Consider the following 26,930-nt stretch of genomic DNA (forward strand, 5'->3'; position numbering starts at 1 on the left):
GTAAATAAAATCAAATAATACACATTTTGTCTAACTAGAAACAATTTTCATTCTTGATTATTTATTATTCTTCATCTTGTAATGATTTTTATGTATTTCAATTATTCGAAGTATGAACCAAGTTGGTTATTTCTTAAGACCTAGCATAATTATTTTATTTAAAATTTTAAAGACCAAATAAGCAAAATTGGCCCTCTTGATAAGAGAATAACAGCTTGTGAGTTGTGATATTGTTGGTCAAATTTGGAAGGAGCAATTATGTCAATATTGGATGGCGACTATTAACCGATTATTAAGATAAGGCTTCTACCAATTTCCTATGGGCCATGATCATTAATGAATGTTGGAACACATTTTGACCATATCCAGATGGACCTCCAGATTTGGCCTAAGCTATTAATGTTTGACTAATTTAGTTCTAGGCCATCAATTAACATTTGAAACCACCGTACAATACTACAATGCATCAACAGTTTGTCTTAATCCAATTAGTGTACAGTTAAAAAGTTTATTTGAAAAATCCAAACGTAAAAAACTTATTCTGAATAGTTTTCGTATTAATGTTTAGCTTGTTGCGTCCTTAATTATTATCATAAATGATCAACAAATAGTTAACTTTTACCAAATATATATTTTCATTATTAAACTACAAATATGACTGTTATAAGATAAATATTACTCTATCTGTTCTTATTAAATATAATTATTAAATATCATTAGAAGTACATTAAATTGATACTAATTTTATTACTTTAATAATAAATATTTACTTATTATAAGATAAATGCTACTCTATCTGTTTTTATTTGCTTGTTTTATTTTGTCCAAATGAAAATTTCAAAAATTTTTTCTTTCAAAATTATTCTATTTGGGATAAATTTTTTTATTAAAATAATATCATTTATGTTACGTGTTTTATTTAAATAACATCATACATTTATAAAAAATTTACCCCAAAAAGTTAGATAATTCTCTACTTATATGTATGCTCTCTCTTAATAGAACTATAGAAGTAAATGCCAACTTTTTCAATCTCTTTCTATCCATAATCAAAATGAGAAAGAACAAATAAGAGAAAATGGAGTATGAGAATCGAGTCTTGTCTCAGTTAAAATAAGTGTTATCTTCTTAGGTAAAATTCATGGGTTTTATTTTTGCCTAACACTTTTTTTCCTTTAGCCTAACCAATATTTAAAAAAAAAGGATCTGATGAAGTATAAATGGGCAAATATTATTGAATAATAACTAAAATTTTAATTTTTAAAAAATCACATATAAGCATATTGAATTGGAATAAAATTAATCTTAGATTGCATTGTAGAATATAGTTAGGGCATCGTTATTCCTAATCTTATACTTCATCGCTTTATTTCTTATTAAAACAGGGTTAGGAAATCGATGATGGTTAAAAAAAACCATAATCTATTATTTTATATCTAGTCTCTATGATCGTGGAAATCTATTTTTTTCGTGATAGTATATGTAAAATTAATTCGATATACTATACGTGAGATCAATTAGATAGATAGTAAATAATAAGAGGGATTACAATTAAAATTCTAATTGATAATATGTAAAGCAAATTGTCCGACCAGATAAAACTTTTATTATTTCCCTTTCAATCAATCAAGTCATTTTTACTATCATTATCTCATAAATGTACATCCTTAGATTACTATTATTATTTAAAATTTTCATTAACGTAATTAATTAATTAATTAAGAAACCTACAGACTACAGTAGCAAATGTTAAAGACGACAATGAACATGTGGGAGCGAGTATCAACTTTAGGTGCCTAGGTGGTATAAATAATCATATTTGCTGTGAGTTGTCCCAATACTGTACTTATTTTCATCTCACTGAATAACGTGTGGGACATGGTCAGGATTTGCGGAGTTTACAACTTGTAAGGCGCGTATACTTTTTTCCCCTCAATCTCATTTTACAATATTTAGAAAAAAATAGAGCGGTTTAAAAGTGACTGGACTCGAAAATTCGATCAGAAATCGAAAGTAAATTGACCCGAAAATGTATTCCTTTTTTAGGTTTATCAAATTGATATTATCCGACCCGAAGCTATACCCGAGCCGTAACCGATTTTTCTAACCGACACATACCCATTAACCGAGATTACACGAACCTAATAATGACCGACCCGAATCATGCTCGAGACTGAACTTGATCCGGGTAAAACCGATTTAACCCGAACAAAGTTTAGATCGAACTACTGTAAACCTAAACCAATTTTTTACATAGAAGTATGATCGACTCATATTCAATCATGTTATTATCTATTTTAATAAAGTGATAAATATTTCAATAAAATAAATTTTATAAATACATGGTTTCATATATTTAGAGTTAATAATCAATGGTTAATGTTTATTTAACTATTAATCGAATTAGATAAAAATTGATAGAACTTGATAATATAAATTTCTGGTCAAACAAGTAAAAGTAATAATATAATAATGATCACTAATTGATTTGCATTTTCACTATTTTACTTTAAGTAAAGGAACCTTATCATCAATTAAAAAATGAATAACAACTTAATCTGATACTGACTTAATTAATAGTAATTAGTAGAAGTAATTCGCAATTCGTAGTCGAATTCTACTTGAAAAATACCCGAATCCGATCTGTACCTGGTAAACCGAACAAATTATTAACCGATAACAACCCGAGACCGATTGAAACTCGACACGAACTTCAACCGACATCGAACTGATGCTAACCCGATAGCTCGAATAATCGATCTTCAACCGAACCGTGACTAACCGACCCGACCCGAGTGTGACCCATCACAACACGCATTCGAAATATAAAAAATACAATCGAATCGAATGACACCCATCCGAAACCGACCCGTTCACCCGCATGAGAACTAAGTAATTACATGCCTACTAAAAAAAAATAATTAATTTAACATGATATAAAATAAATAGTATATAGGTTGAGACGTTTAAAATAGATCTGATAACTCAAATATGTATTTGACATTAAAATTATATTCGATTTTGATTGTCTTTAAAATAATCTTAAAACTATGTAAAACTTAATATAGTCACACGACTTAATTTTAAACCCATCCCAAAGAGCTGATTTGAAATTAACCCCTTGACTTGAGTTTAGTCTGGATGCACGATTATACACTCCCTATAAATCACAATCCTGGAGCTTCTATTCTATACTTAGTACATACCATAAAAAAGCAAAACAATGTCTTCTTTCTCAAACACTTTCTCACAAATGCTTTCCTTTCTGTTCATAATTGTATATATAGCTGAAGCAGTTGTTCCTCCATCTTCCACATTCAAGCTTGTCAACGAAGGTGATTTTGGTGATTACATCGTTGAATATGACGGTAATTATCGCGCTTTAGATGTATTTAGCAGCCCTTTTCAGCTATGTTTCTATAACACCACTCCAAATGCTTATACTCTTGCTCTACGTATGGGTTTAGTCCGATCCGAATCCCTTTTCAGATGGGTTTGGGAGGCCAATCGGGGCAACCCGGTTAAAGAGAATGCTACTTTGTCTTTCGGGGCTAATGGAAACCTCGTATTGGCAGAAGCTGATGGCCGGGTCGTGTGGCAAACCAACACAGCTAATAAGGGTGTTGTAGGGTTCAAACTGCTTCCAAATGGTAATATGGTGCTTCATGATGCTAAGGGTAATTTCATTTGGCAAAGTTTTGATTATCCAACTGATACCCTTTTAGTAGGTCAGTCTTTTAGGCCCAATGGGCCTAATAAGTTGGTTAGTAGGGTCTCACAAGAGGTTAACTCTAATGGGCCTTACACTTTTGTGATGGAGCCTAGACAATTAGCCATGTATTATAAAAGCCCAAATAGCCCAAAACCACTTTTATACTACACCATGCTAGATTTGCCTAAAAGTTCCCTTAAAGAAGTAACATTTAGTTGTTCCCCTGAAAATGATGATAACTATGCTTATGACATAACATTTGCATACCAAAGTGTAGATGGATCAATAGGAGGATCAGCAGAAATCGCTAGACCGAAATACAATAGCACATTATCCATGTTAAGATTAGGAATAGATGGAAATCTAAGGGTATATACTTATTCGGATAAGGTAGATTGGGCCGCTTGGGAAGTGACTTTCACATTGTTTGCTAGGACATCGCCTTATGGGTTATGGGATATCGAGTGCCAATTACCCGAAAGATGTGGAAGTTTTGGGTTATGTGATGAAGATAGTCAATGTGTAGCATGCCCTACTCCTAAAGGGTTGTTAGGATGGAGTAAGGATTGCAAACAAGCAAAGCCAAGTTGTGGAAGTAGTAGGTATTATAAGCTTGAAGGGGTTGATAATTTCTTGACCAAGTTTAATAAAGGTGAAGGCCCAATAACAATTGATGCTTGTGGAAGTAAATGTAGTAAAGATTGCAAGTGTTTAGGGTATTTTTACCATCAAGAGAAGTCTACTTGTTGGATTGCTTATGATATTAAGACAATTACTAAAGTGTCTAACAAGAAGCATGTGGGATATATCAAAATTTGAACTTATTTTAGTGTTCTATGTATTTTTATTAAATAAGGCAATGTTTAAGTGAAGGGATTGTGTGTTATTTAAATGATCAAGGTTATAATAAAAATAGCTAGATATAAGCAAGTGAAATGGAAATGGTAAGCATTACTTTTAAAACTTGTTTGGTTGTACAGACTTGTAATTAAGATTAACCAACATAAAATCTTGATCTTGTTAATGAAATGCTATGTTATGATTGTATAAATTAGTATCGTCACAATTGTTATACCATGAAAGAACTTTCTTTCTCCTGATTAGGAAAGAGAATTTGTTGGCAAACATTTACGTAGAGGTGTTCATTCGGTTGATCGGGTCGGTTTCGGACGGGTGTTATTCCGTTCGGTTGCATTTCGGATCGGTTATTTTTCGGCTGTGTGTTACAACGGGTCACACTTGGGTCGAGTCGGTTAATCACGGTTCGGTTAGAGATCGGTTATTCAAGCTATCGGGTTAGCATCAGTTCGGTGTCGGTTGAAGTTCGTGTTGAGTGTCAATCGGTCTCGGGTTGTCATCGATTACTAATTGGTTCGGTTTTTTCGGGTACAGATCGGGTTCGAGCTTTATTTTTCGAGTAGTTATCGGTTACGAATAACTAATGATCGGGTCAATATCGAAATAAGTTTATAGTCAGGTTTTTAATTGATGTATGCTCAATTATTTACAAAAAATAATTACCGATTGTTTTATCAGATATAGCAAGCAGATCAATTTATTTCAATTAGTTTGTATATATATTTCACAGTGAGACAAGCTCATACAAGCAGCCTATTAGAGGAAAAAAAACATAAAGAAAAAACAATGGAATTTGAATTGTACGAAGCATCAGTTTTTTTTTTTTTTTTTTTTTTTTTTTTTTTTTTTTTAATTTTTTTTTTAATTTTTTTAAAGTTTGGGTTGACCCAATTGAGGCCGTCTCATGGTGAGACGGTCTCAATAAAGAATTAGTGTACTTAAAGTACTCATTTTTTTAACTGCTATAAGGTTTTATGTTATTTTAAATGTTAAAATTGACACATTTAATATGTAAATACTCATTTTTTTTTGGAATTTTGCACTCATTGTATGGACATGTATAATTATAAAATAGTATTATACGAGAGTTGCACGATAATTTATTGTCTTTAGATAAATACGAATCTTCATGTTGAAGAGAATTAGATATTATCTCAATTAGAGAGCAAGTATCACTTTTCCAAATAAGATCATATGTTTAATTCTTATCTATCTCTCTTTCCCTTTGCCAACCCTTAATTAATAATTAAAATATAAAATAACGCTTAATAATTATAGTTCCATTATCAAGTAGATGATAAACATATGCATTTGCATATTAGTAATAGTTCGTCTAAAATAATTGCCAAAAAAATAAAAGTTTATCAAACATAATTAAGCACATAAATGAAAACGATGATAATCTATAATTTTAACTTAGTATCGGTGTTACTGTGTTAGGATGTGAGAATTATTAAATATAAGAAATTTATTGAATGATGAGTATTTAAATAAAAAAAATAATAATAGAGAGTAAAACGGATTAGAATCATGATTGAATCTGAAATGACAGGAAAAGGGATTTTGAGAACAAACCCTCCCCTGAGAGACCGTCTCTTCTAGAGACGACTCTTTGAAGCACAGCCCAACTCCCTTCAAATAATAAATTAAAAAAACAATAACTTTATTTTGGAAGAAAGAGAGACACACATTTTTTCTAAGAAAAAACTAATTTCTTTTATTCAGAAATTTTCTAAGTAACTGCTTGAATGAGTTTAAACTAATTTCTTTTATTTAGAAATTTTCTGAGTAAGTGCTTGAATCTCACCTAACAATAGATTATACACACCTTCTACAACCTTAATTATTGTCTAACAATGGAAGAAATGATGCTTTAATTCGAATCTACATATAATAATTGTTCTAATGCGGATAATTCTCACTTGCAAAATGATGAAAACGTCATGAAAGGTATGTAATTGTTAAGAAAATCATGGTAGTTAATGATTGGGAATGTAAATGTAAAGTAGTGACTTTTTTTTGAGCTTCGTCAATGGAGGAGCTAGGTACAGTTGAAGAAGATAATGGGGTATATGAGGGAAATAGTAATGCCATATGCCTATATGAAGGTAATAAAATGACAATACACTATATTATAATTGTTGTTATAATAAAACCTTTTTGGTGTTATAATCTATACTATTTCTTGTTATAATGTTATATATTTGATGTGTTACTATAATGTCTTTGGTTTTATATCGTTATATAATTGGGGTTATAATATAACAAATTTGAGGTTATTGGCTTAATGTGTTTGGGAATTTGATAATAAATTTAAAACTTTTTTGGTGTTATAATCTATAATATTTCTGGTTATAATGTTATATATTTGATCTGTTACTATAATGTCTTTGGTTTTATATCGTTATATAATTGGAATTATAATATAACACATTGAGGTTATTGTATAATGTGTTTGGGAATTTGACAATAAATTTTTGTGAGTATAACATAACATATATGGTAATATAATATAACATATTTGGTTATATAACGATATATATTCAGAAGTATGATAGCAGATATTTGATATTTTAATTTTTATTTGTCCTGGTGACGTCATATTATAGGGTTTATAATAATAAATATTTTTATATATAATATAATATATTTGATGATATAGTCATTTATAATTGGCGTTGTAATATATTAATATAGGAGTTTTAACATAATATAAAACATTTCGAATTTTGTACAGGCGAACAAAATGAAAACTTAAAGATTATTGATTCAGTGTCGAGTGCAATAAGATGTCAAACTAACCTTTCGAAGGTCGATATATTTGGTTCTCTCGAAGGAATTGCAGCTCTAAGATTAGAAGAGCTGGAACAGTTGTACCTTTCGCATGCAAGAGTTATAGGTTTTAGTATAAAAAAATAGACCTAAAGAACAAGGAAAAATGTTGTCGTAGAGAAGTACTTGGTTTGTTCATGTGAAGGGAAGACACACCATGTAGATCCTTCTACCCAACAGCAAGAACATCCTAGCAAGCCCAAAAATATGAAAGTCACACCAACAACAAGATACGACTATAAGGTAAGGATAAGAATAAAATGGGACATTGACTGTGGGTTATACTATATTAAACAACACATAATTTTGCACACACATGAGCTTACAAGGGCTGAATGGCAACCCTTAAATCGATCCGAAAAGCATGTATCAGTTGTAGAAAAGATTGATACAATTCATTCGTTTGAAGAAGCAAGCATAAGACCGACCACTGCTTATAAATATTTGTCTCAAGATGCAAGGGGTGACGAGTTTGTGGGGCATACACTTACTGATCATAGCAACTATGTCAACAGGTAACACCCAAAATGACATTATGTAATATATATTTGGGCTTATGATAATATATATTGGTTTTATAATTATTATATTCGAAATTTTAATCTGAATCATTTTCTTTAATGTAATTGTGTTTGGTGGTTAAATAATATATAATTGATATTATATGTGCTAGAATTTGGCTTTATAGTAAAACAAATTTTCTTATTATATTTTTTACCTTTGCAGATTGAGGATAAAAGCAATAGAAGGGGGTGATGCTCAAACGGTAATTGACAAGTTAATTGAGGAATCGGAAAAAGATCCCAATTTTTACTATTGCGTAAGATTGAATGATCAAGGTCAACTTATAGCTTTATTATGGAGTGACAGTATGATGTGAGAAGACTACCAGATTTACGGAGACATGGTCATATTTGATATAACCTATTGCACTAATCGATATAATCTCATATGTGGACCACTAGTGGGGATAAATAATCACTGAAAAACTGTTATGTTCGGGTGTTCATTTATTGCAGAAGAGAAGGTGGAATCATTTGAATGGGTTCTAGAATAGTTTAAGAAGCTCATGAATAATAAATCTCCAATTTCAATCTTCGCTGATCAAGACTTTGCGATGTCAAAAGAAATTGTAAAGGTTACAAATATTTGGCATTATGTTATATTATATTTGGTATTATGTTTTATTATTTTTAGGGTTATATATAGTATTATATTTAGGGATATATAATAGGACATTTTGTATATTATATGGGGTTATTATACGATATCATATTTGGTATTATAATATGCAGGTATTTCTAGATGCAAAGTATAGATTATGCTTGTGGCACATGTTAAAAAATACAGTGTCAAGATTTGGATTGTTAATGTCAAATGTTGTATTCAAGGAAGCTTTTCATAAATGCTTGATGGGATGCAACACCGAGGAGGAATTTAATGAGTGTTGGGATAATATGGTGACAACGTACAACATGAAAGACAATGAAGAATTCTACAAGTGGTTTGATCGATTACACAAAATACAGCTCAAATGGTGTACAGAAATTAAGTAAAGATTTCTTCTCAGCCGGTATCCTCTCAAAGGAGTGAATCAACAAATAGTGCCATCGGATTTGAAGCAACAAAAACAACAAGTTTGACACAATTTTATAAGATTTTCCAAAACACAGTTGAGCGGTGGAGAAAAAGAGAGATTGAAGCAGAATTCCACTGTTCAAGGACAACACCATCTTTTAGTCTACGTGTTGTTGGTTTGCTCAAACATGTTGCTGAGATTTACACTGCATCTCTATTTAGAGATTTCGAAGATGAGTTCAAAATAGCTATATATTGTTATGTGACTGAAGTTACGCAAGATAATGAATTGAAAGTATACAAGTAAGTTTAAACTTGGTCTACTCTTCATTTATTTCGGTATTAAAATACATTATATTTGGTATTATAAAATATTAGTTTTGGTGTTATAATACATTATATTTTGTATTATAATGTAAAATTATTTTGTTATAATATATTATATTTGGAAATATAATATATTATATTTATTGCTGTAACATATTTTACTTGAGATTATAAACGTGAATTATATTTTGTAGAGTGTGGATAGAAGATATGAAAGAAAGCTCACAAACTGTTGCTATATGAACCATCAAGAAAATGTTAGTGTTAAGTGAAATGTAAAAACTTTGAGGTTTGTGGTTAGTTATGTTGTTATTGTCTACGCATACTTCATAATCATTCAATATCAAAGATCCCAGAAAAATACATCTTACCTGTATGGACAAAATGTGCTAAAAAGGATGTATGGGAGAAGATGTTCTACAACCAAGTCCCTCATAGCAAAGACAACGATTAGAACCAGAGGTTGTTGGCATTGCAGTGGAGGCATAACATGAGGCGTAAGATATACAATTTGCTTTTGAAAGCACAACACAACAACGATGCTCGGAGGGTGGTTGAGGATTTACGTCACAAAGCATACAAAGAAGTTTAAAGGTTGCATGAAGAATCAATCCAAGAACACGCATCACAGTCAAACGTCTCTAGTACTGGATTCATGGTGTTAGACCTAGATAAATCAGTAACTAAGGGACGTAAAAAGAGAATCAAGGGTCATTTTGAGAAGAAAAAGAACACAACGCTTAAGGAGAGTGGTTGTACAACCCAAAAAAAAATAAAATATAGGATACACTCAATTGTTATTCATTTATAACCAGTGTAATATATTAAAATAAAATGTGTTTGGCCTTGTCGTTGTCTTCTACGATAAATGTCTTTGGTATTATATCATTATCTAATTGGGGTTATAATATAACACATTTGAGGTTATTGCATAATGTGTTTGGCATTTTCATAATAAATTTTTGTGATTATAACATAGAATATATGGTAATATAATATAACACATTTGGGTATACAACGATATATATTCGGAATTATAATAGAAAATATTTGATATTTTAATTTTTATTTGGCGTTGTGACGAACGATTACAGGGGTTTATAATAATAAATATTTTTATTTATAACATAGTATATTTGATTAGAGAATCATATATATTTGATCTTATAATATATTAATATAGGAGTTTTAAACAAGTTGAATTATAACATCATATTATATGCTACATTTCAACATCAATTACATTATAACTCAAATGTGTAACATTAGGGACCAATATGTACTAAGCTATATAATATTATACTTACAATTACATTACATTATAACGCCAATGGTTATAATGTTAATACCAAAAATAATATTTCATCCAACAGCTAGGTTAACTTAGATTACATTATAACACCAAAGGTTATAATGTTATACAAAAAATAAGGTTTCTTCAAAATCTATTATTTCATCATTAAGAGTTAGAAAATAATATTTTTGGCATTTAAAATTACTTAAACTTCTTCCTAGGCACATTTTGTTTGGGCACATTTTCTTTCTTTGGAGCAGCTTTTTTTTGGTGCGACTTTTGTTGGGGCTGTCTTGGGCTCTCTTTTCCTGTTGTTCCCACCTACCTCATTTGTAGACCTTTGAGCAATTATTGCGGCCATTCTTCTTGGCTTGTCATCTGCAAAATTATTTACTAATTTCACCAATTTGTCCTGATCTTGATTCAGATTGCTTAATAGGACCCTCGTTAATATTGATGCCCTATAAAGCCTCTTGTCTCTAAGGTAATACAAAACAAAAACAACATGTTATATTATAATTGCATTAACAACTAAACTTAAATAACCAATAATCAGATATTATAAATCCAAAAGTAACATGTTATAACAAAAAGTCCCAAATATTATAATTCATGATATATGATTATATGTTATAAATCTAACCCAATGCATAATTGTTATAAAACCACATAATTGATGTTACATTTCATCATATAATAATATATATTACATATTATAAATCGTAATATATTATGTCATATCAATGAAGACTAACCTCGTGTAGTAGATCCATATTTAGAGTCCCCTGATATTGCTCCATGAAATAAGTCATGTAAATTTCACAGTGGAGGCTATCATTGTTCACAGTCCATGGGAATTTAATGTCCCTTATAGGAAAAGTAACACATTCGGCTGCTTTGTCATGGCCCATTATGTCAGCAAAATGAGTGAATACCTCACGCTGCAATACAAGTAAAATAAAATGTATATTATCAACTAATATCCCCATACAATGTATACAATCCAAAAAACAAATGTAACCTTACCACTCCACTAGCAACAAATTCAGCGTGTACAGAATCTGGACGCTCAACATTGTCGAAGTAGCAAATAGCCTTGTTAATCAAATCCACTACAACAAGCATGTAGTGGCCTTCCCTCTGATATGGTATGAAAAACTGTGAACCAAAATTTGATAGTCAATACCATATTACCAAATATAATAGGTTAGGTACCAAATTGAAGATTGTCATAAATAATAATATATCTTGTCATATCCTCAAATCTAATATACTATTTTACAAAATCCACTTCTAGTATACTTAAAAATCCATTTCTAGACTGGTATAAATCCAAAACTAGTCCATTATACATCCAAAACTAATATAATATTTTACGAAATATTTTGTGCTATATTTTCACATTTGAAATAAGATAAATCCTAGTGTAATCTCTAATTTCTATAGTTCCAATGGTATTATGCTATACACCCAAATACAACATGTTGTATACACAAACATAAATTTATAGGCTACATAAATACCATGTTGCATTTCTTGAAATCTACCGGGGAGTAAGATTTCACCTATTTTGTCCAATCACCTATAACTTGTGTTTTCTTGTCATCCTGTGTGCTTTTTGGATTGCTATGATGTATGAAGTTAGAGAGCCAAAACTAAAACCAAACAAACAAAAAAATTATTATTTTGGATATGCCGACATCTAATTTTATAGTCATCAATAACAAAATAATTATTCAACTTACACAATAGGATGTGCCAAACAAAAACACGGACCCGCTTGGAGGGGTTTGCAGCTACTTGATTTTTCTCAAGTGCATTCAAATACATAGCCCAGCAATCAAGAACAGTAGTTGCAATTTCAATTTGGTTAAACATGCTCTGTGCATCCCTCCAATCCATGAAAATTAGTTTTTGGTACGTACACAAAATCTCCCTGTGTGAGTAATTAATATGAGTACATGACAATGTTACGAAATTGATTTATAAATTGAAGTTTGGAATTCAAACGGTATCTTATCCATCGTCTCATTTAGCATGGAGTATTCCAACACCTTTAGCTCCAAATCCTTCATCCCCTTCAAATATGGCATGTTGGTTGTGACGAATTCAAACACCGGTAGAAAGTTGGGGACCACCTTACCCAAGCCAAGATCACACAACTCCTTTAAAGCTGTAGGAATTGGTGTCTCAATAGTTGGAAGCATTGTGATGTTTATCGGAGTAGATGGCGGGGATTCAAATCAACATTGGCGGGTGGGGACGGTGCAACAAATTGAACGTTTGTTGGCGAAATGCTTACAGAAAGATGATTCTTATTAATTCGTCAATGCTTACAAAATTCTTCCATTGACGCTAACCAATCATTGTTCTCCCATATTTATTGACTCTAGCTCAAAATTTCGTCCCCAGACACAAATTTGTCACGCCTCCCAAGCCGCAAGTTGTATCCAGCCACTAGCTCGTTGACAGTACGAGTGCGTAATAACTTCAAGGTCTCATTTGAACACAACTTCAGCCATCTCCAAATCCTATATGATTAAACAAAAAATAAAGGTATAAAATACCATATAAATCATGTTTTAAGTCAAATATATGATGTCATATTACCGAATATATTATATTACAATCCCGAATTTATTATATTATGACACCAAATCTATTATGTTAGGATTCTAAATTTATAATTATATGACCATATATGAATTATTCTAAATGACCAAATACATTATATTATAAACCAAAATACAGTATACTATAATCCTAAATATATTGTGCTATGACCCCAAATAGAAAGTATATTACTTACATTGAAGCCTTTGGTGGCCAATGCCATGTCTGATGGCCATCTTTCATCAAAAAAATATGTAAACGATCTCTCTTGTACCTCCTTGATTGGTCCATCACCTTGTACAGTTGGATCATCACCTAAAGCAGTGGGTTCATCGGCAGGTTGATCGACATCAACCTCATACGTATCTTCTTCATCATGATAGCGCCTTTTCTACACCAGTCAATATATTGACTGGAGATGGGAAATCCATAGAGAGCAATTATCCCTCTCCCAAACCCTTTCACTCTTTCCTGATCAAATCTATGTTTGATATGTTCCTCAAACAAATGTTTGATCAAGGGGAGCAAAATAGGGTACGATTTCCCTTGATGGGGGAACCGATAACAATAGCAACCAAACAAAATCAACACACAATCATTAACAAACTTGGCTGATCTCTCCACAGCTCCACACAAATTGTCTAGTACTTATGTACACCAATCAAACGTCTTTATTGCTGATGCATCAGCAATACAGGGATATACTGATTTCTTGAGCTTAAAATTAGGGAAAGGGACCAAAAGAATCTACAATGAATAAAATACAATTTTTTTTTTGAAATCATCCCCGCCCTCGGGGAACTTGGAGAATAAACAAAGGATCTCCTTTGAAGTCACCGAATTAGGCTTATTAAATCCAAGCTTCCCTAACCAAACATCAACCTCGTTCTCGAATCTCTTCGAACGAGTGATTAATTGCTTTTTGGGATTCAGCGGCAGGCCAAAGATGTCATAAACATCATCGGATGTGATGTTATTATTGGGTTGGTTGGGATAATATTGTATCCGGAAGAATATGAAGTATCCTTGGTATAGGTGATGTTGAGGATGAGGAAGATTATGAAGGTTTTGAAGATCCCCGCCCTTTATCAATTCAAAATCAGTAGATCAAGATGATGTAGATGTTGGTTATATGCGTGTAGATCATATGGAAGAAATACATTTGAATTAAGTGATTCACAAGGTATGAATTTTAAGGTATTTTAAATTTTTATGGCACTTTCGCGCATAAAGTAAAACTTGGTTTGTTTTGCATGAAACTTTGCACACAACACTATTTGGTATATATTATTGTGTTCAAGTGGTTAGAATTGTAAATCATAGTCATATTCTTAATATTACTTGGTAAGTTGCGATTTTGGCACTTTGCACACAACACTATTCGAAATATGTTTCATTTAAATCCTTTTGGCACTTTTGCGCATAAATAAGCTAAAAATTGGTTTGTTTTGCACGAAACTTGGCACACAACACTATTTGGTAGTCATATGCTAAAAATTACGTGCTAAGTTGCGATTTTAAGGGTTTTGCTTTTTTGGCACTTTCGCAAATAAAGTAGCTAAAACTTGGTTTGTTTTGCACGAAACTTGGCATACAAAATATTTGGTATATATTATTGTGTTGAAGTGGTTAGAATTGAAAATCATAGTCATATGCTACAAATTACGTGCTAAGTTGCGATTTTAAGGGTTTTTAAGCTATTTTGGAACTTTTGCGCATAAATTAGATAAAACTTAGTTTGTTTCGCACGAAACAAGGAACACAACACTATTTTGTCTATATTATTGTGTTGAAGTGGTTAGAATTTGAAATCATAGTCATATGCTAGAAATTACATGCTAAGTTGCGATTTAAAGGGTTTTATACAGTTTTGGCACTTTCGCGCATAAAGTAACTAAAACTTGGTTTGTTTTGCAACAAACTTGGCACAATACACTATTTGGTATATATTATTGTGTTGAAGTGGTTAGAATTGAAAATAATAGTCATATGCTAGAAATTACGTGCTAAATTGCAATTTTAAGGGTTTTAAAAACATTTTTGGCACTTTCACATACAGTAGCTAAAGCTTGGTTTGTTTTGCATGAAACTTGGCACACAACACTATTTGGTATATTTTATTGTGTTGAAGTGGTTAGAATTGAAAATCATAGTTATATACAAGAAATTACGCGCTAAGTTGCGATTTTAAAGGTTTTTAAGCTATTTTGGAACTTTCGCGCATAGAGTAGTTAAAACTTGGTTTGTTTAGCACGAAACATGGCACACAACACTATTTGGTATATATTATTGTGTTGAAGTGGTTATAATTGAAAATCATAGTCATATGCTGAAAATTAAGTGCTAATTTGCGATTTTAAGAGTTTTTTATATTTTTTTGGCACTTTCGCGTATAAACTAGAAACTTGGTTTGTTTTGCACGGAACCTCGCACACGATTTTGTTGAAGAGGTTAGAATTGAAACACATGTTCATATGCTAGAAATTGCGTGCTAACTTGCGAATTTTAAGGGTTTTTAAGTTATTTTGGCATTTTCTCGAATAAAGTAGCTAAAGCTTGGTTTGTTTTGCACGAAACATGGCACATAGCACTATTTGGTATATATTAATGTGTTGAAGTGGTTAGAATTTGAAATCATAGTTTTATGCTAGAAATTACGTGTTAAGTTTCGATTTTAAGGGTTTTTATGCATTTTTGGCACTTTCGCGCATAAAGTAACTAAAACTTGGTTTGTTTTGCAAGAAACTTGGCACACAACACTATTTGGTATAAATTATTGTGTTGAAGTGGTTAGAATTGAAAATCATAGTCATATGCTAGATATTACGTGCTAAATTGCAATTTTAAGGGTATATTTTAGCATTTTTGGCATTTTCTAACACAAAGTAGCTAAAACTTGGTTGTTTTGAATGAAACTTGGCACACAACACTATTTGGCATATATTATTATGTTGAAGTGGATAGAATTGAAAATCATAGTCCTATGCGAAAAATTAAGTGCTAAGCTGCGATTTTAAGAGTTTTTTATACTTTTTTGGCACTTTCGCGCATAAACTAGCTAAAACTTGGTTTGTTTTGCACGAAACTTGGCACACAACACTATTTGGTATATTTTATTGTGTTGAAGTGGTTAGAATTAAAAATCATAGTCATATGCCAGAAATTGCGTGCTAAATTGCGTGCTAAATTGCAATTTTTAAGGGTTTTAAAGTTGTTTTGGCACTTTCGCGCATAAAGTAGCTAAAGCTTGGTTTGTTTTGCACGAAACATGGCACACAACACTATTTGGTATATATTATTGTGTTGAAGTGGTTAGAATTTAAAATCATAGTCATATGTTAGAAATTACGTGCTAAGTTGCGATTTTAAGAGATTTTAAGCTTTTTTTGGCACTTACGCGCATGAAGTAGCTAAAACTTGGTTTGTTTTGCACGAAACTTGGCACACAACACTATTTGGTATCTATTTTTGTGTTTAAGTGGTTAGATTTTAAAATAATAGTCATATGCTAGAAATTACGTGTGAAGTTGCAATTTTAAGAGTTTTTAAAGCTTTTTTGGCACTTTTGTGCATAAAGTAGCTAAAACTTGGTTTGTTTTGCATGAAACTTGGCTCACAACACTATTTGGTGTATATTATTGTGTTAAAGAGGTTAGAACATAAAATCATAGTCATATGCTAGAAATTACGTGCTAAGTTTTGATTTTATGGGTTTTTATGCTTTTTTGGCACTTTCTCGCAAAACGTAGTTAAAACTTTGTTTGTTTTGCACGAAACTTGGCACACAACACTATTTTGTGTATACTATTGTGTTGAAGTGGTTAGAACTAAAAATCATAGTCATATGTTAGAAATTACGTGATAAGTTGCGATTTTGAGGGTTTTTAAGCGTTTTTTGCACTTTCACGCATAAAGTAGTTAAAAATTGGTTTGTTTTGCATGAAGTATGGCGCACAACACTATTTGGTACTCCCTCCGTTCCTATTTGTTCTTCCTATTTGGGTATTTCAAAAAGATTAAGAAAAAGAGAATCTTTGGTGGTAGTGGGTATTATTTTAATTATATAATAGTGGGAAGTAATGATTGTATTGGAAGTATGAGGTTGTAGTGGGTATTATTTTAATTAAATAGTAGTGTGAAGTAATGATTGTATTGGAAGTATGAGAGAGAAAATAATTATAAATAAAAGAAAATGGGTACATTAAAAGAAAAGGGGGATTTTAAGGGGTAAAAGTGAGATAAAAACTTTCTAAAAATAGAAAGTATTCTAAAGTGGAAGAACTTTAAAAAATACCCGTTATAGTAATGTGGAAGATCAAAAAGGAACGGAGGGAGTATATATTATTGTGTTGAAGTGGTAAGAACTGAAAATCGTAGTCATATGCTAGAAATTACGTGCTAAGTTGCGATTTTAAAAGCTTTTAAAGCATTTTTGGCACTTTTGCGCATAAAATAGCTAAAAGTTGGTTTGTTTAGCACGAAACTTGGTACACAACATATTATTGTGTTGAAGTGGTTAGATTTGAGAATCATAGTAATAGGCTAGAAATTACGTGCTAAGTTGCGATTTTAAGGGTTTTTATGCTTTTATGGCACTTTTGCACTGTAATTAAAACTTGGTTTATTTTGAAAGAAACTTGGCACGCAACAATATTTATTAAATATTGTGTTGAAGTGGTTAGAACTAAAAATCATAGTCATATACTAGAAATTACGTACTAAGTTGCGATTATCAAGGTTTTTTAAGCTTTTTTGGCACTTTCACGCATAAAGTACTTAAAACGTGGTTTGCTTTGCACGAAACATGGCACTCAACACTATTTGGTAAATATTATTGTGTTGTAGTGGTTAGAACGGAAAATCCTAGTCATATGCTAGAAATTATGAGCTAAGTTGCGATTTTAAGGGATTTTAAGTTTTTTTGGCACTTTCGCACAGAAAGTAGTTAAAACTTGGTTTGTTTTGCACGAAACTTGGCACACAACACTATTTAGTATATATTATTGTGTTGAAGTGGTTAGAATTGAAAATCATAGTGATATGCTACAAATTACGTGCTAAGTTTTGATTTTAAGAGTTTTTTGTAATTTGTTTGCATTTTCGCGCATCAAGTAGCTAAAACATGGTTTGTTTTGCACGAAACTTGGCACACAACACTATTTGGTATATATTATTGTGTTGAAGTGGTTATGATAATTATATGCTAGAAATTACGTGCTAAGTTGCGATTTTAAGGGATTTTATGCTTTTTTGGCACTTTCGCGCATAAATTAGTTAAAACTTTGTTTGTTTTGCACGAAACTTGGCACACAACACTATTTGGTATATATTATTGTGTTGAAGTGGTTAGAATTGAAAATCATAGTCATATGCTGGAAATTACGTGTTAAGTTGCGATTTTAAGAAGTTTATATACTTTTTTGTCACTTTCGCGCATAAAGTAGCTAAAACTTGGTTTGTTTTGCACGAAACTTGGCATACAACACTATTTGGTATAAAAAAATGTGTTGAAGTGGTTAAAATTTGAAATCATAGTCATATGCTAGAAATTAAGAGCTAATTTGCGATTTTAAGGGATTTTATGCTTTTTTGGCACTTTCGCGCATAAATTAGTTAAAACTTGGTTTGTTTTGCACGAAACATGTCACACAACAATATTTGGTGTATATTATTGTGTTGAAGTGGTTAGAACAAAAATTTATAGTCATATGCTAGAAATTACGTGTTAAGTTGCGATTTTAAGGGTTTTAAAACTTTTTTGACACTTTCGCTTAAAAGTAGCTAAAACTTGGTTTGTTTTGCACGAAACTTGGCGCACAATACTATTAGGTATATATATTATTGTTTTGAAGTGGTAAAAACTGAAAATCATAGTCATATGCTAGAAATTACATGCTAAGTTGCAATTTTAAGGATTTTTAATTTATTTTTTAGCATTTTCGTGCATAAAGTAGTTTAAACTTGGTTTGTTTTGCACGAAACTTGGCACACAACACTCTTTGGTATATATTATTGTGTTGAAGTGGTTAGAATTGAAAATCATAGTCATATGCTAGAAATTACGTGCTAAGTATTGATTTTAAGAGTTTTGTAAGCATTTTTGGCACTTTCGCGCATAAAGTAGCTAAAACTTGGTTTATTTTGCACGAAACTTGGCACACAACACTATTTGGTGTATATTATTTTGTTCAAGTGGTTAGAACTGAAAATCATAGTCATATGCTAGAAGTTACGTGTTAAGTGGCAATTTTAAGGGTTTTTATACTTTTTTGGCACTTTCGCGCATAAAGTAGTTAAAACTTAATTTGTTTTGCACGAAACATGGCACACAACACTATTTGGTATATATAATTGTGTTGAAGTGGAGAGAGCTGAAAATGATAGTCATATGCTAGAAATTACGTGTGAAGTTGCGATTTTTAGGGTTTTTAAATTTTTTTTTGCACTTTCGCGCATAAAGTAATTAAAACTTGGTTTGTTTTGCACGACACTTGGCACACAACACTATTTGGTAGATAATATTGTGTTGAAGTGGTTAGAATTGAAAATCATAGTCATATGCTCGAAATTACGTGCTAAGATGGGATTTTAAGAGTTTTTTAAGCATTTATGGCACTTTCGCACAAAAGTAGCTAAAACTTGGTTTGTTTGCACGAAGCTTGGCACACAACACTATTTGGTATTTATGGTGTTGAAGTGGTTAGAACTTAAAATCATAGTCATATGATAGAAATTACGTGTTAAGTTGCGATTTTAATAGTTTTTTAAGCTTTTTTGGCACTTTCGCTGATAAAGTAGCAAAAACTTGGTTTGTTTTGCACGAAACTTGGTACACAACACTATTTAGTATATGTTATTGTGTTGAAGTTGTTAGAATTGAAAATGATAGTCATATGCTAGAAATTACGTGCTAAATTGCGATTTTAAGGGTTTTTAAGCTTTTTTTGCACTTTCGCGCATAAAGTAGCTAATACTTGGTTTGTTTTGCACGAAACATGGCACACAACACTATTTGGTATATATTATTGTGTTGAAGTGGTTAGAACTGAAAATCATAGTTATATGCTAGAAATTACGCGCTAAGTTGCGATTTTAAGGGTTTTTAAGCTTTTTTTGCACTTTCGCGCATAAAATAGCTAAAACTTTGTTTGTTTAGCATGAAACTTGACACACAATACTATTAGGTATATATTATTGTGTTGAAGTGTTTAGAACTGAAAATCATAGACATATGCTAGAAATTACGTGTTAAGTTGTGATTTTAAGGGTTTTTTTAATTTTTTTGGTACTTTCACATATAAAGTATCTAAAACTTGGTTTGTTTTGCGCGAAGCTTGGCACACAACACTATTCTGTATACATTAGTGTGTTGAAGTGGTTAGAACTAAAAATCATAGTCATCTGTTAGAAATTACGTGCTAAGTAATGATTTATAGGGTTTTTAACCTTTTTGGCACTTTCGCGCATCACGAAATTTGGCACACAACACTATTTGGTATATATTATTCTGTTGAAGTGGTTAGAATTGAAAATCATAGTCATATTCTAGAAATTACGTGCTATGTTGCGATTTTAAGAGTTTTTTAAGCATTTATGGCACTTTCTCGCATAAAGTAGCTAAAATTTGTTTTGTTTTGCAAGAAGCTTGGCACACAACACTATTTGGTATATATTATTGTGTTGAAGTGGTTAGAACTGAAAATCATATGTTAGAAATTATGCGCTAAGTTGCGATTTTAAGAGTTTTTAATCTTTTTTGGCACTAACATCTATTTTTTCTTTGTGTTTTTGATAAGATTATAATATCGTTGATTGCGGCTACTACAATCTTAAATACTTGGACGATATCTTACAATCCGTGAAGGAGGTTGGAGTCGAAAACATTGATGCCGTAAGTATTTATTACGTTCTTAGATTATAATATTATATATTTAGTACTATTGGTAAAATCTAATGTTTATGTATCATTTAATTTAATATTTTATTATAGGTTTTATACGACACTTCAAGGGAATCACACCCTTTGAAAGATGGGAAAATGCGCGAATTGAAAGACAAGAATGCCGCGTATCTTGCTAATTTTTGTTCTTGGTAAATAATGTAATTAATTAGTTTAGATTTAGGACTTTAATTTCTATATGTACATAACTACATATTATTATGCATACGATCGAGATTTTACAAAGAGATTATTGGTGATTATTGGTCATAATTGGTGATTATCGTTGGATTATTACATTGTACATTAATAATTGTTTATTACATTGTACATTAATTATTGGATTATTTATTAATATTAAACGAAAAAAGAAATAAAAATAATATACTATATGTTGCGGTCCTGCTAAAACCGCAGCATATAGTGTTACACTATATGCTGCGGTTTTAGGAGGCCCGTAGCATATAATCTTACACTATATGCTGCGGTTTAGTTAGGCCCGCATCATATAGGCTTTTTTTGTGCTGCGGTTTAATACCACAGCATTTCAAATAGGTCATTTGCTGCTATCACTAATTCTTGGGGCCTAAACCGTAGCATATTATGCCAAAAAAATCGCAGCAAATGAGCATTTTTCCACTAGTGACAGCATAGTCGTTTATGTTATCCATTTCTAAAACCTTAAAACAAAAATCCAACAACTACATGTCAAAAAAATCGAAAAATCAACAAATATAACGCCAAAGGAAACATCAAACATCAATAAATATAACTCCAACAATCAACATACATAACTCTAAACACGACATCAACAAATGGCAACCAAATATTTTGAAATTACTTTTACCCAAATATTATTTGATTTGTATTAATTTTTGAAATTATTTTTTTTGTTTGATTTCACATGGGATATTGCAATTGCTATTGGAAAATGAGGTTAACAGCATCTATTTAGTAATTAAATTCCATTACTTAATTAAATTCCAACAATCCGTTTCTTTTGTTTGTTCTAAGAATGTCAACCAATTACCAAAAAACTAAAACTAAGTGAAGCTTACAAAATAGAAATTTTAAGGAACGAAACACCAACTCTTTTGCAGTCAACCAAGGAAAGCGGAGGAGGTGAATTAAACTTACGACATTGGAACAAAACTGAACAACTGTTTAAAAAGTTAAATACCAAATAATGAAAACTGAAGATGAAATACCAAGCAAAATGCAGAAAAAAAAAATATTGAAACAAAACTGATGCATAATCAAAAAATTGAATCTTTAAAACGAATGTTTGGAAAAATCTAACCTTTAAGTAAACCTTTGAGAAGATGAGATACCAAAGATGCAATTGAATGAGATACCAAAGAAGAAGCAAGATAATGGAGCTTTGAGTTCTGCGGAAGAGATAAGTTCAAATATTTCAAATGATGATTATGGAAACTGAAGCAAGGAAGTTGAAATTATTCAGAGACTGATTTTGGAAACTGAGATATTCTGACACGCGCAGTATTTTTAAATGTAATAATAAAAATGGGTCGGCCCATTAGTTGGATGTCTCTTTTAGAGAACGTCTCAACTAAGAAATGGTGTTCTGAGAATAGCCCAAGAGAAACCGCTTGGGCCCAAATCACGCTTGATCCAAACTTCTTTCCTCTTTGGCCATATGTTTGGGCCCTTTACCCAATGAAATCAAGCCCTTGTTCTTATTCACAATATTTCAAATAAGACAGTTTTACGGTGAGACCAATACTATTGAGTATGCCAATGTACACTTATAATCTTAAAATATTCACTTGTAATTTTAAACTGATCACTTACAACCTTAAAGTGATCAATTATAATCTTAAACTGATTACTTATAATTTTAAAAGTGATCACCTTTTATAATTTTAAAGTGATGATGCTCAATCTAAAAATGATCAATTTCAATCTTAAAATGACCAATTATAATCTTAAAAAGGTCACGTACCATTTTAAAGCGTTCACTTTTTTTAGTCTTAAAGTGATCACCTATAACCTGAAAGTGATCACGTAAATTCTCAATGTGATTAATTAGATAAATGAGCTGCTTGTATGAGATTGTCAAATGGTGATGCGATTTCATACAAGTAAATGGTGACGCGATTTCGTACAAGACTTGTTAGTTGTTTTTATTCATTTTAGTTGTGTGTTTAGGCCATTTGCCCACTAAAATCAAGTCCTTATTCTTTTTCTTTCTTTGGGTCGCAGGCATGAAGGTCTTGGTTTGTACGAATGAGGAGAGTCGAATAATTAAGAGAGATAAATATAAAGAAATTAGAAGTACAAATAGGATGGCGGTGGAGAAGGCAAAACGAGTTTAGTTTAGCATATGAAGACTTTTACAGGAAGTTGGACGCCAAAATAGGGAGCAATGTATATAAAGGATAGGTTTTGGAGAAGACAATATATAAAGACAGTTAAGTACACAACGGAAGAGTATAGACAAGATTTTTTGATGCATGAGAAAATTAAGTTGAGGTGGAGGGGATATTTTCACAACTATTTAATAGAGCTAAATGCCCAAAAAAGGTAAGAAGAGAAACTACAAATTTATACCACAAAAACTTGCACGAGACCGTCCTAAGTTAAGACGAAGCGTGGGCCGGCCCATTTCACGCGCGTGTAACAATATTTCGATTTTCAGGCCATTTATCAATTTTGACATTAAAGGTATCAATTTTCAAAATTGATACCTTTAAGGTCAAAATTGGTACCTTTAAGATCAAAATTGAAAAATGCCCAGAAAATGAAAAATGCCCAGATTGTTACACGCATAAATTTGGTCGGTCCAAATTGACGATCTCATTATGAGGTCGTCTCGTCCAAGACCAGCTGAATTTATAAAGTTCCAAGAGGTAAAAGAGTAAAGTTCCCAAGAAACTACAAATTGTAAATTTACAAATTTACAAAAGAAGAGGTAAAAGAGACTCATGAGAATGGGAAAAGCTAAGGCTGTCGACCCAGATAATATTTCTATTGTGGTGTGGTGTTGTTTAGGCGAAAAGGGTATTTTGTGGTTCACAAATCTTTTTAATATTTTTTTGAAGACAACTAGGATGTAAAGGGAATAGAGGGAAAGCACAATTATTCCTATATATAAAAGCAAAGGCGATCCTTAATTACATGAAAATTATAATGAGATCAAACTTCTTTGCCACATGATGAAGCTATGGAGAGAATAATAGATGTTGGTAGTTAGATGTAAGGATTAGTGGGTTAAATAAAGTAATATAATCGAGACTTTACGTCCTTTAGTAGTAATACCGTAAGTGCACGGCGTTGCCTAGTAGGTTGGTAAGTACGGGTCAAATACGCAGGGAGTAAGGATGTCAATAATTTCTTAATCGATTGTTTAAAAACGTATAATATGGTGTTCGACAGTGAAACAAATTTAAGAAAGTAATAAAATAACTTAAGCAACAAATATTCACAAAAATAAATAGAGATGCAATAAACTTAAAGGCATAAAAAATAATACAGAGACAAAAAAGCTAATAATAAGATAAGGATGTAAATCCTAGGTTTTCTCACCAAAATAGTTGTTACAAATCTTCAAGCTAAGGACATCAATATGGATTATGAGGAAGAATGCTTCTTAGATACAAGTGTTCTCTCTCGAGCAACAAAAGCTTGCTCAAACATGAAAGCTCATATTTAATAATTCCAACTAATGCATCTACCTATTCACATGAAGATGAATTGATATTTAAGCATAGATTATAAAAGGAAATCGACTCTCATTGTAATCCAATGACTCTATAATACTAGCAAAATCCATCTCACACCAAATACCACATATCCAAGCCAAGGATAAAGAAAGAAATTAGACTATATATATGGTGATAAATTCTAGCCAAAACCAAACTGAACTACTCACTCATATTAAAATTAAGCATAACCAAAGGGGATGTATTCATGATAAGAGCTTGAAATAACTAGCAACAATAATAAAATCAAAGGCGATATAGTGAAGAGGATATACTTTACTAACTTCAAATCAATCCTAGGAAGATAACCAAGTGGAAGATGAAAAATCAGAGAATTCCAGCTATAAACTCCATGAAAACTCCCATTTCAATTCAGATAGTTGAGTTAATTCCAATATACAAAAGTATTAATTGACCTTTAATGAACCACACCGAAAACCTTAATTATCTAATAAGTGTTTGAATAGAAATTTTCAATAAGAGTTGAGAATACAAGATGAACTAAAAAAGAATATATAAAAATAGATTTTTATAATAAGCAAAACAGAAAAAATGAAATAAAGAAAGCTTGGATAATAGAAGTTTTTGTGTAGGAGGATGATCTTTGGTGGTCCTTTTCTTCTCCTTTCATAGAGGGAGGACTAGTAGTAGGTGGTGCTCTCATGATTTCTCAAAAACTCTTATTTGTGAGATAGATAGGCTTTAAATGGGTGGAGGGTGGTGATTTTAGAGTAGGAAAAGCATAGAATATGGAAAAATTGACCCATATTCAAAAAACGTGATTATCGTTGGCCGTCTAAATCGCTTGACCTGGTCGAGCCACCATTAAGTATCATGTATAGAAACTTTAAAAATCAAGTAGAACGTAAATGGTAGGCCCGCTCTATACACGCTAATCTATTCGACTTTATTAAGCCACCACCATGTACCATGTTCAGAAACTTCAAATTAAGGTTAAATGTGAAAAGCTGGTCTGCTCGACCGGAGCCAAGTAGCTCAACCTGTTAGAGCGGATGCTATGTACCCCTAAAAAGAATTCTACCAATTCACATAAGCTATGGGAAGAAGAGTTGATATTTGCTCTATTTGGTCTAGCAACCTTCATAATGGCTCTGCTTAGCCTCCGTCTCTAAAGTTCTTTGTATGCTCGAGCCAGCTCTGCTTGACCCGACTCTGGCTGAGTGGCCTTAGAAAGACCTACTTATGCTCCTTTTTGAATTTTTTTTCTGGACTTGACTCATCAGGGTTTTGCTTCCTTCAGCCTCTAGAGTTAGGTGAGCAATGTATGCGACAAAATCCTTGGTTTGTGCTCGATTTTGACAAGTTTTACCTAAAATACACAAAATCACAACCTAAATGGGCCAAATGATGGGGATAAAACATGAATAATATTTCACTAAGAGTACTTTTTGTGCAAAAGAATTTTGATAGAGGTGTAAGTACTGCATTTTAGAAATGATAATGATTTTCTTCAATGAGTTAAATTATGTGGGTTTATTTATAGGATTCCATGTTGGTGTAATTCTTTTTCGACTTAAAGAAGTATGGCATTCTAGTTCTTTCCTTATTAAGGATTTAACTAGATTATTCTAAGATAATATCTCTTGATATGTTTACAACTTCCAGTAGATGCTAGATATTTGTAAGATATGCCTCTAGATTTTTCTAGATTATAATTTCAACATTTCTTAAATATGAATGTTGTAAGATGGCCTATAACTTAGGGGGTTACAATCTTAATCAAGGAACGAAAGAAAGAACAATGAAGGGAATGATGATGGTGAATATCGAATGAAAGGAAACTAATTTTTGTTGTTTTGTTTAATTTTCGAAACAACAAAGAAGGAAATGATAATGGCTAAATTCGATAATTACTATATATCCATGTAGCAAGTAACGACGCTCTTAAGACACAAGTGTATGCACCAATTACACTAAGCATAAGAACGAAAGAAAACTACTAAAAAACCGACTTGGGAACCGTTAATGGCCGGCCATGAAACGTGTGGTAGTTACCACTTTGGCCGGTTGTAACCTCTTTGGTAACCGCCTCTT

The 26,930-nt window shown here is 31.6% G+C and overlaps 1 protein-coding gene across 1 annotated transcript; it reads left to right on the top strand.

Annotated features, from left to right (window-relative positions):
* The first annotated feature begins 3,014 nt into the window (after window positions 1-3,014).
* Window positions 3,015-4,763, top strand: LOC130808821 (epidermis-specific secreted glycoprotein EP1-like). The gene has a single exon (XM_057674334.1). It carries the CDS (start codon window positions 3,224-3,226, stop codon window positions 4,529-4,531), a length of 1,308 nt encoding a protein of 435 aa, XP_057530317.1. The 5' UTR covers window positions 3,015-3,223; the 3' UTR covers window positions 4,532-4,763.
* The last annotated feature ends 22,167 nt before the right edge of the window (window positions 4,764-26,930 follow it).

The sequence above is a fragment of the Amaranthus tricolor genome, chromosome 3 (assembly GCF_026212465.1).
Source record: "Amaranthus tricolor cultivar Red isolate AtriRed21 chromosome 3, ASM2621246v1, whole genome shotgun sequence".
Taxonomy (NCBI): Eukaryota; Viridiplantae; Streptophyta; class Magnoliopsida; order Caryophyllales; family Amaranthaceae; genus Amaranthus; species Amaranthus tricolor.